We start from the raw sequence: 12026 nt of genomic DNA on the forward strand, positions 1-12026 counted from the left end.
AAGAAATAATTAAGCATAGCGTCCAAAGTATCAACAATGAGAGACGAGTCGATAGGCCATCTGCAAGATTCTCGGGAGATACGTAGCCTCTGGCGTACGGTAAAAGCCGAGAGAGAAATGAGAATAGAGGTTGCATAACGAGGCGTCGGCTCGCATGTGCCGCCGCGCGTACGCTCTGCACTCGCAGGCTCACGGGAAACGAAATTAGTGTCAAAATATACGCGTCGAACGTAACGATACGTGTTTACTCGGCAAAAACTGATTTAAAAGAAAGTTTATTTTCTTTCAGATAAACGGCGTAGCTCGACAAATATTCCCTCGATAAAATTTAGGTTTCAGGTTTCATTATCGCTTATATTAGCGCGAGTGAACAAAAAGTGGGATACGGAGATAAAAACGTAGACAAGTATAGCTGTACTCACCGGCTAGTGCTTTGATACGCGAGCGTTCGAAAAGCCTCGAGCTGGAGTTGCCTCCATCGTATTCGTACTCGTCGACTATCTCTTGCTGGAGCGTCGGGTCCCAGCCCGTGCGTTGCACCGAGATGTCGGTCGTCATTTTGTTGCCGTTGTTGTTGTCGTTGTAGCCGCGACCACCGCCGCCGCCGCCGCCCTCACCTGGCCCAACAGCTCAAGCACCTTCCAGTCTTTAAGGGCAATCCTGGAATCAGAAAAGTAAAATGTAAATATCTTCTGTGTGAATGAGTCACGCGTTGTATAGTCTGATCCAGTACAACTCTATTATGCTAATTATATATAAAGCTTTTCGTAGCAGGTAACTTTGCAAATTTGCAGGGCGATAAATCTGATAATGATACAATTTTATGCACGAGATTCCTTGCTAAACGGTTTAGTCGATACCGGGGAGAGGAATTATCTTTTAGGAAGTTTACACTGAAATCAATACTCGTTTGAAAACAAGCTTCTATTCTGTACACGGCCTTGTCCGAGCTTTTCTAATTGAAAATTCTCTAATGGATTGAGCGAATCAGGAAAGCAACCGATAGCCAATTTTTTCATTTACTTTAAAATCATCTGGTGTTCGGAATATCATTAAAAATCTGCTATATGTATTCTCGGCATTCCAAGCAATTGTTTATCCGTCGCAAATATTGGCACTCCCATCTCTCTTTCGCGCGCGCGCGCGTAGTGCATTAGCGATTATTATTGCGCAACACCCTCGGCGATATAGCGAGTCGGCGGAGAAATTTCCTATCTCGAAAAAAAAAATACTGTGTTAACACGACTTTAAACGACTTCCTCCGTCTTGTTTCTCGACAAACAGAAAACAAGTGCAGTGAGATCGAAGATTTAAAAATAGGCTACGCTATTCGTCATCATTTATATAATTTTAAATTCAAAAAGATACGGCATACTCGAGTGCAGTCATCATAGGAACAATTTGAAATTTGGAGCGCCGGACCTTGTGTACGGGAGTCCGGCTTTAGAATCGTCCGGTCAATCTAGCCTGCAATAAACACCACTAAACGTGCGATAATCGTGCGCGGCTGCGCTGCCGGATTACGTCACGGATAGTAGGATGCCGATGATGTCACACGCATTAAATACACTCGTCGGTGTGTCCGAATCGTCTGAATAATCCGCCAGCGGCAGAGGCTCGAAAAACCTGCTTATTCCTCAGACGCCCGATGCGACCGAGTCGATTTTTAAACGATGATGACACGGGTGTGACGAGGACCTGTAGAGGATCGTTATTCGAATGACGTGAAATTTCGTGGGGAGATTGTCGAAAAGATGATTTTGTTTTTTAATGTGATATCCTGTACTTTTTATGAGAGCAAAATATCCGTGTGAGATTAAATCTTTGATTTTTTCTATTAGTAGAGACGAAGTATTAATTAGGCTGACGAGCAGACGCGTCTGATACTTGTTCCACTTGTTTGTAATGCTGAAGAACTTAATAAAAGAAATAAATGTCAGGGAGACTAGAGCTGGCGCACGTGACATAAAGATCTTTATACATGCTAAAGACGGTAAGAATAAGCGAAGGTAAGTAGGACACATTCGAGAAACGAACGGAGCATAACCTTTACAACAATGATCAAAATTTAACTATAAAGAAAAGACGTTATGTAACAACACAAATGACAACCGCGCATAATCGTACAAGTACCGACTCGCAAGTTTAAGTTTCATCTCACGCCAGTATAATAAATCGAGAGCACAACCCTAAAAAAACTCGAATTCGCTCCGCAAGTCCCTCAAGGAAAACCGGCACTGCCATCGCCATTTCACTTTATATACGCTAAAGGAGAGAAACGCTGCAGCAACCACGACGACGACCGGCGACATTCCTTCAGCCGTCTCCTCTCAGCATCCATCCGTCCGTCGTTCTTCTCCACTCGCATATGTATGCGGCTATGCGCAAAGGTATGTATAATACGTGACTATACGCGTGCGGAGGTCAATCGTCTTCGCTCGTCGGAACAATTGGCATTAGAGATGCGACGACAAAGGTAGGCATGTTATTTTCGTTTGCGACACTCGTCACGAGTGAACTTGTGGGTTGAAGTTCGTCAGATGCTAATTGGGTCTTAAATACTTTATATAGGCATATAGGTCTGATGGATTTCGGGGTGAATTACGTAATGCGAGGAGGAGAAGAAAGTTGGAGGCAGCTTCGATATAGAGACATACGAGATCATTTGAAATCCGGTTACTGTACCAATACTAGGCTATAGACATACAGTACATAGAGCCGAGGCTCGATTTACACTGAAAGTGGTTTCCATTTCAATCGGGGCTATTGTGAAATTAAAACAGCCGCGTCTTGGCTCCCATTAGACGCAATGGATAATTGTTCATCAAACATCGTCTCCGAATAGAAATCTTGTCAACTGTCATTGAGACTGTATATGAATAGCCGAGCTAATAAGATAACCAACAATATTTCCATTCCAGCAGGCTTCAAACCATCTTAGAAAATAAAAACATTTAGATTCTACAACGAAATTTATTCGCGAGAAAAAAAAAGTAAATCGAGCCAATCCCTAAACAACTCTCGTCTGGCATCGCACAACAAGCTCCGGCTTCCACTGGGCTGTTGCACCTGCATACACATTACCTACATCCATAGATACACACGACAGCCAGAGCAGCCTGTTATATATACAATACCAGCCGGCAAAGCACCTGATCGGATGCCCCGTAGCGCGACTTAGACATGCACGACGAAGCGCAGCGACGACGCTGGACACACACGACTCTAAGTACACGCGACCCCCGCGCTCGCGGCGCGCATTTTCTCAATCGCGATTCCCAATTAGGAATTCATTAGCTCTGGAGGCGCGTCACCCCGGAACAAAGTCGATAAACGACGCCCCGTTGCGCGGACGTTGTCCGTGTGTGTATGTGTGTACAGGATGATGACGATGACGATCCGAGTGGGCGCGGCGCTTACTCGCTGCCCATATAACCTATATAATACACCAGCAGAGGCGAGTACGCGTCTGCTGTGTGTAAAGAGAAGAAGAGAGCGCGAGTCTAAATGTCAACGGCGCTTTATTGATTTAACAGCCTGATATAGGCGTGCTTTGCCCTCCCGAGCGCGTGCAGATGCGGACACGTCCTATATACGTGAGAGTCTACCGGTCTATATTATAATGGATGGATAACTTCACGGATCATAGCGGAAATCTTTATCGTATGGAAAATTCTGATCACTTTTTTTCGATGTCGGAGGTTAATGTACTAGTGTACAAGTAGTTGGCTGCTCTTGTCAGTTGCTATACAGGCGAAATTTTGTTCGATATTCATCGCTATTGTTAATTGGATTAAGATTGATCGTAATATTACCTAAGTGATGGTGCTTAAACAGGGTTTGAAGATTTTTAAATCTCAGCTTGAATATACGCCGAATCTGAAATTCAATTACTCCAGCAAGTACAGATCTTCCAAACTGCCGCGTCACTCTTCCATCGAGTTTCTCCCTAAATTCGATCTTGATTCAATTTTCAAATCAATTTCGATACGCTCTTCATACAGATAACAGTTGCTATATAGATTTTATTGAAAAATCAAGCTCTCGGTTTACAAGCAATTCATTTGGACGTGAGGTTGCACAACAGAGCCGCAAGCGCGAACGAATTCGGTAACGCTCTTTAGAATTCTCTATTTTTAAATCCTCGTAATCAGTAGCACTGCGAACAATTAGTTTGCGAGACGTCACGAGTGTTTGTGAGCAGTGAAAATAAGGAAGTAGAGTAAACGGTTTTTCCTTGCCGCACGTGATAAAAATAGGAAAAGAGAAAAACTGTAAGAAACGATGGTGCACATGTTGACGTTGTACCACCAATGATCTCGCGTAATACGCGACCTCACACTGTAACGTCAGTAATCGTGAAAAAAAATGGATTATATAATCCACTGCAACGAACGGCTATAAATAACTGCAGTGATTGCAAAAACAAACCAACAATTTTCCTAGCAAGTCGATCACATACATTTCTGAATGATTCTCTCCACACAATTCCACTCAGCACATCTATACTGTCCTCCATCTCTCGCGACGATATAAATTATACGTAAAAAAATAAAATAAAATAAAAAAGAACTCACGGCACAGCAAGTGACGCTATAACTGTACGCGTACATTCTCGGGGGTCTGGCGAACACTTACGCCGAATTAAGAGCAATTACCAGCGAGTGCCGTCATGGGCACAGCAGCTGGACACCTACGGGAGGAGTAAAGGCTTGTTGACTTTTGCATGTGTATATATGTATATTGCGTGTACGTGGGCGAACACGACCGGTATAGATTATATGCGTGCGTGTATACGTGCGCGCATAATGCGATCGGACGAGAAACGACCGCGAGAGAGTTAACGACGCGGCGATAGGCCGTGAAGAACGATATGTGTGGGGAGGTATACCTGGTGCAGATATACAAAATAGTTTTGTTATTTTTTAACAAATTTTAATTATAAGGCTGCGAGTTATCTATGCGGAGCAGTATACAATAACGTGTTTTTAAAGTGACACTTGAAGATGATGCATTGCATACGATTAAAAAACTTCCTTGGGGACTAAAATTAGCTCCATAATTCATTTCGGAGAGAATAAAGGTGATACACATTCAAAGTCTCGCATATAAGACACGCGTATATCATACAATAAAACTTTTCACTGTATGCATATGCTAATTTATTAGGAAAAAATTACCAAAAAACTATATGAATCTATTTAGAACGAAAGTTGAACTTTATAACATTAAAAAGGAAATGAAGTCAGGGTTTATTTTTAGAAGTCACGAGCTGAATGAGATTTAGGATGTTTTACGTCATGAATGATCACATCACGATGCTATAGTGCATGTAATGTCGTGAGGTGACATACGGAAAGGTTAAATACTTTCACAATCTATCATGCGATTTTACAAAATTAGCACAAAAATCAAGACACAAAATCAAAAATATCCACTGACACACACCGTAAACTTCAAATATAAAAAAGTCAAGTTCCAAAAATACATGCGAAAAAAATCTTAAAAAACCGTCATCCTGCACAAATCTCTCGCTCACCGTATAGCTCCGGTGAGACCCATCTCAAGCTTCCGCATCAAAAAGAAAGTAAGAAGGCAGCCGCGTTAGAAGAGGCTCGCAATCTATAGACTCCACAAGTCTTCTATTTCCGAGCTGCGGCTCGCGACCTTCGCCCTCTCGAGCATCAGCACACACACGCACACACACACACTTGCATATGCTCACACACAGAAACGCCGGGTCGTGTCGGCGCAGGAACGCGACTCATCAATTATTGAGGGACGAAATCGAGACAAAAAGAAAGAGAAAGTGTGCTCTGGGCATCCGGCGCGCATGTACCCCCTTCATCGCAGGGCTCGTATATACCTATACAGTTGTACGCCGGATTGCATGTGTAGCGGTGCTTGAGCAATGGAAGTCACGAGGGGGCGAGAAAAAGAGCGACGTGCACGCAGAGCTTCGGATAGGTCTGTCGATGTGGATGTGTGGCTTTGAATAGAGAGAGAGAGAGAGAGAGAGAGAGAGAGAGAGAGAGAGAGAGAGAGAGAGAGAGGGAGAGACGCTGTGCTGATGCCGCGGGAAAAGCGTCTGGAGACTCGTCTGAGATTAGCTCAGCAGTGATTTATGCATGCGCTGTTTCAATTGTCTCGAGAGAGGTGAAACATTGATTATTTTTTACAAGCGCGGTCCTGGATACTCGCAGTTTTCGAGATGCTTTCGTTATGCCTTATTGGAAAAATACGAGCAGCTATTAGTGCTGACTGGAATAATAGCAGCGTTTCCTTTTAATCGAGTGCCAATGTCACTATCGCTACTAATAATAGATGATCCGCGTATATGAGCCAGTCTAAGTGCAGAGCGTACGTAACGCATTTCTACTCTTGTTTGCCTTATTATGAGATCGCTATTGGAAAGTGCTAAATACGAGGCCCGAAGGAGTTGGAGATTACAAAGGCAACATTCACAGTGTGGAACTTTACTCTAGTTATATACGTGGTTAATTGTAGGTCATATTATAAATATGCTAGGCTCTCTGTTTTGTCAAGATATTAGCTCATACGTTACACTAAACTAGCAGTTCAAACAACGAGCTTTGTATTAACTTTGATTTTATAAAAATAATGAAGACAGAATACAAAATTCTGAAAAACCATTTAAAACAGACTTGCTTATAAAAATTCAATCATCGATTTATCCTCCAACAGTTCAATTCAATAAGCCAATTCAGAAGTGTCAGTGAACCTTCAATCGAAGCGTTATTGTCGAAATTGGAAGTAGTATCAAAACCAGAGCTGTTCTCTTGATTGATTGACGGCGATTCAAACGGATGATTAAAACTAGAGATGCGGAAACCTCACCGACAGCATCCCCACCGATCATACTATGCATGCAAAAGCCATAAAAGCCAGGCGCACATTAGCCAAAATCCATCCACTCAACAGCAGACTGAAAAAATCTTCTCCCGCCTGGTACACAAAGCGAGACAACCTGCGTGCACACTCTCACCCCCCGGTATCCACTCGTGTGTATAGGACACAATCGCGAGCCCACTCCAATCAAGAAAGTCGAGCCCATAAAAGAGGCCTACACTAAGAGCAGCGGGGATAACGCCAATAATAAGGCAGTAGGTGCGCGTGCACAAACAAAAGAGAGACAGCACAGTGTATACGTACCGCCACAGGGGGTGAGAAAGAGAGAAGCAACCCAGAGAGATATCGAGTCGAGAGACGACGGGGTATAATACACGCGCAAGAGCGAGCCGCCTGCATATATATGTATATAGTGCACAGTAGCGGGGCTATTGATTTTCTCGTGGCTGCAGTCGCCGCGGCGCCGCGCCGGTCTTTCCATCAGGCGGCCCGCGCCGACGCAATGCGAGCGTCTTTAGCGAGGCGATCCTTTATCAGCCGAAAACGATTGTTTGCGACTGATGTGTATGGGGGGTGGGATACGAATGAAGCTACAGGAAGCGGAAATTCGGTGGAAAGGGTTTTTCGGGGGTGATGATTGAGAAGTGGCGCGAGGAGGAAGCGATGATAAGGCGAGTTGGTTACGAGGTTCTATAGGTTAAGTTTGCGAGATGGCACTTGTCTGACTCGTTCTGCTGATGCTATACATAGACATTTAAATAAATTATTTTACGATTGGATGTAAAAGGTCTAGTATTTTTTACAAGAGCCAGTGAGCAAAGTGAATTTCCAATCGTGAAATCCCCTAGACTGCATACACATAACGTATTAATACTCTTTGCGTCAGCTTTTACGAGCAATTAGCGCGGAATGAACGTCTCACTTATTTACGAAACAAGCTGGCAGTTTTTTAGGTCAAGCTTTCGGTAATTTATTCAAACTCGGCTTCAACAAAGTCGCACAAAGATTAGAAAAACTATTTCACATATTATATACTCACTCGATATGACGCCCGAGAGACAGTCAGTTAAATTTCAATTTCATTCTATATCCTTCGATTTCAAAGAGAGAGAGAGAGAGAGAGAGAGAGAGAGAGAGAGAGCGAGAGAGAGAGAGAGAGAATAAAAGACGACCTCGGAATTTTCACAATGCACGCTGTGCAGCAGCAGCAGCAGCAGTCGCAAACTATTGGAAATGAAATATAGGTTATGTCGCGCGTATGTACCCCTCACGTCGTCTCCCCTCAATGAAACACAAAAATAGTTGTGCGAGGCAAGTAGTCGTACACAATATTTTTTTACATCTACAAGCGAACATGTACAACTCGACAAGATGTTATATATCGACTCCTGGCCTTCGCCGAGAGGTGCAGCAAGTCTGCAGAGACTGTGGAGTCGGTCTCGAGAGCTTTGAGACTACTCGTATCGCGAGCGAGACGAATGTTATCGGTTATCGCGATATATGACTTGAAATTCAGGCCTCGTGAATAGTCGGTTTTATGTTTGCACGTGCAAGTGTTTTAGGTGCGTCGAGTCGAGCTTCGTGCGGACTCACTAGCATCGGGTTTAAAACAGCCTTGTGTTCAAAGACTGCTATTAATATACTATAAAAAAGTATAGCAATAATTTTATTAAATTTCAAGCAGATAAAAAAAACTCGCGGGTATGGTTGATCTCGCAAACTAATCAAAACTTTAAAAAGCCGATTCGTAAATTTCAGTTTTATCAAACTTTGCAAGCCGAGCGGAAAAAAAGAAGACTCACTCGCGCCGCGAGTTCAACGTACAAACAACAACCCCGCGGTGCAGACGCGTGGCCGACATTCGCGAGCGACCTTGTTGGCACGCCTACCACTACTGCCCCGGCAGCAGCACCTCTCTTGTAAACTTGGTAATGTAAATCACGGGCGCATCTTTTTATTTCTACGCGGCGACGATCGGATCGCATGCATTCACGTTGTTGTTGCTTTTTCTTTATTGGGAAAGTTCGCTTGGTTGGCCGCGCGTGTATAGAGGACATCGATGCATTTTTATGATCGCCAAAGGTACAGCTTGGAAATGTAATTTATTTATGAGGAGTTCGCGCGCGGACGACGTTGTTGCGGATCTAGTTTGTAATAGATGCCCGTGTATTTTGAATGATACTTTTTTCGAAAACCAGTAGCTGAACTTTTGTGGGGGATGCGAACCAAACTTACAAGATCTGGAGAGTTTAATAGACGTGATTGATCATGACTGCTACTCACCTGCAACAAAAAGAAAAATCAAAATTAGATATGTTTTTTCTACGATAATATAACACGAAGGTAAATCTAGCAATCAACCACTTTCGCTAAAATCAAAACCTCAATCGTTCATCAGCAGCACTCATCCTATCTTTACAGCACCTAGTCGCTTCGAAAGCTCGAAGAATGACAAACGCCGCGTAACGGATTCGCACGGTGAATCATGTTCTCTATTGGATCTCACATTAAGTGGCGTCGAGTTATTTTTAGACGTGGCAGCCGCAGTAGTTTCGTGGATGAAATCGTCGGTCAATTTCACGAGATGCATGATGCATCGCATCATTCGTTTGACAGCTTGGGGATGAGGTGAAGGATGCGTTCACTTTGTTCTGTAAAGCACTTTTCATTATTTCAAGTAGTGGAATGAGTATGGCTTTGGATAATCTACTGCTGAAGATGATGATGATTACCGTTATAGGCTTGCGATTGAGAAGTCTATGGAATATGGGATTCCCGACTAATTGCGTGTGTTAATCCTCGACAAGTTTCACGGTCCATAAAGCAGAAAATAAAGACGATCAGGGAAAAAATCTATCGGCTACACTATACTTCAGATTTCTCGAATTCACTTCTGCCAAGTCCGTTAGTGCCTTCTCAGCAGAACCGATAAATCCGACCGTACAGGCCATTCCAATCAGATATCTCTTCCTCTGACAGAACGATTCATTTCGACGCTCGTATCGGCTATCCCCATATAAAACCGAAAATGTCCAACCCTTTTTCATCATCTTTTCTCCAGATTTAATCCAGCCCGTGCAATCTGCAACCGCAAGAAGTGAACAACGGGCCGGAAAAGCGAAGAAGCGGAGCACAGCAGCAGCCGCAAGAAGAACACGAGCGCAAAAAAAGCGTAGAGCAAAAAAGTGGCGGCGGTGAAGTAAAGAGAGACCAAGAAAACGGGAAGCGCCCTCGTGCAGCCTTGCAAGAGAGTTCGCTGCTGCACGCGACAACGGAAGCGTGCAAGAAGACAGAGATAGCGATAGAGAGAAAGAAGAAATGCTTTAGACGCAGCGCGTCGTCGAGACGCTCGAGAAAAATAGGTTAACGTTCGCCCGCGCGCGCTACCAAGCCAGCGACCTTTTCGAAAGAAGGTATAGTCGCCTAAGTGACGGTATATATAGGTATAAGAATGAGAAATGAAACAAGGAGGAGGAGAAGAACGAGTGTCTAGTCGTGCGTGAAAAATCCGCCGTTATAGGCCCTTGAGAAAAGTAGACTCTGCGATGCAACGAGCAAACCGACTACGATTATGGGATTGACTCGTAGAATTAAAATGTAGCATTTTCTCGATGAATTTCTTGATTAAATTTGATCGTGATCAGAAACCTTATAATCAGTGAGTAGCTGATTTTTCCCTATCGCTGGCCCCAACAGATCGATAAGGTTTTACGTTGTCTGGTTCTAAGTACTCCCTTACAGGCACGCCCTGCATGACGCATCCTCTTAAAACACTACTATCCTCACTTCGAATTAGAGACTTCGAATTATTGGTCATTGCATGTCCAGCTGCTATACCCCGCATCTTTAATATTCTCGAAACGTGTTTGCCTACGACTAACTTCTAGATAATTAATTAACCACGACAGAAGTCAAAGCTGAAAAACAATCCTCCGCTGTGATGTATAAAAATTCATCTCGCAGACTATCCTAGAAGATACACCTGAACGAACCTGCCACTGGCATCAGTAACATCAGCGCCGCAGATAAACCGCGTCGCGGTCGAAAAAACGCGTCCGTGAAACAAAAGGTTTACGACTCAGCAACAAAGAGAGCAATGCTGCGGCGAGCGAGAGAAAGAAAGAGAAATCCTGCCTCGCTCGCGCTTATACAGGGCCCCGTTAATGAACGAACACGCCGCAGAGAGTATAGTATACGAGTGAGAGAGAAAGAGAAGGGCCTACGTCACGTCCGCATTTGCGTTAATCTAGCTGCGTCAAGCGAGCCAACAGCCATAGCAGCAGCAGCTGATGATGATGATGCTTCTCTTCGTCGACGTCGTTTACGTGCGCTGCTATACTATATGGCTGCCGTGGCGGCGATTGTTTAATATTCTCGTGAAACCGGGACCTCCTCCCATCGCCTGGATTAGCCGTTGATCACTGGCTACTGAAGAGGGAGTCGGTGAGGTGGATGCATCGGTTGTAGGGATGGTTTCAAGGCTATGTTTTTAATCTGGAGATATTTTCAGATGCGTAGAGTTTCTCATCTACAAGAGCTTTCTTTCAAGCATTCGTGTTATTCATGGATAAGTTTTAAGTGCTGCTAGGAGAGTTGCAATACTTCTTATGTAGGTAATAGTTCCGCTTACTGCTTTTATTGAAATAGTTTTCCATTTCCTGTATAGATTAGATTTGCGCAAAAATATTGCATTTCTTTGCAGGAGTCGAAAGATTTCATTACCGTGACCCAGAATAAGGTAGTTGACGCTAGCAAAACGGAATTTCTCAGTACAAGCTAATACCTTCAGCATCTTAAACGCTTCTTGAGTCGAATGTTTTGTTTGCAAACGGAAGACAATATTTGCGGAATGAAATTCCAACTGATATTGCATGTTTAATTTAAAAATCTTAGGAATTCAAGAAAAAACGTTTCCTATTAGATGAATAATAAATAATAATATATTTCATTAAATCGCCACCAAATATCGACTAAAAAATCTGATCTACCATAAATTTCTCAGGAAAATTTGAAATTGATTCTGGGAATCAGAATCTCGTACGCAAAAGTTAATTTTAGAATGTAGACTGTTGTTGTAAGAGCACGAATGAGAAAATCAATAGCAAACTTGACCGTCTTCGTTATAATGCTGGAAACAAGGGGGAACGAGAACATTT

At 43.4% G+C, this 12026-nt stretch overlaps 1 protein-coding gene across 10 annotated transcripts in view; it reads right to left on the reverse strand.

Moving 5' to 3' along the window:
- The window catches only part of LOC100114310 (spectrin beta chain), a 39188-nt gene that overhangs the window by 18225 nt on the left and 8937 nt on the right, over positions 1-12026 (reverse strand). For 9 of the 10 annotated variants that reach the window (XM_031931088.2, XM_031931095.2, XM_031931091.2 and 6 more), the window contains exon 2: positions 423-660. In XM_031931088.2, the coding sequence (XP_031786948.1) occupies positions 423-558 (136 nt within the window). In that variant the 5' untranslated portion in view covers positions 559-660. Of the gene's footprint in view, positions 1-422; positions 661-9105; positions 9154-12026 lie in introns of all 10 variants that reach the window. The other variant, XM_032600280.1, reaches the window with a different exon arrangement.

Source organism: Nasonia vitripennis, chromosome 5, assembly GCF_009193385.2.
Source record: "Nasonia vitripennis strain AsymCx chromosome 5, Nvit_psr_1.1, whole genome shotgun sequence".
NCBI classification, from domain to species: domain Eukaryota; kingdom Metazoa; phylum Arthropoda; class Insecta; order Hymenoptera; family Pteromalidae; genus Nasonia; species Nasonia vitripennis.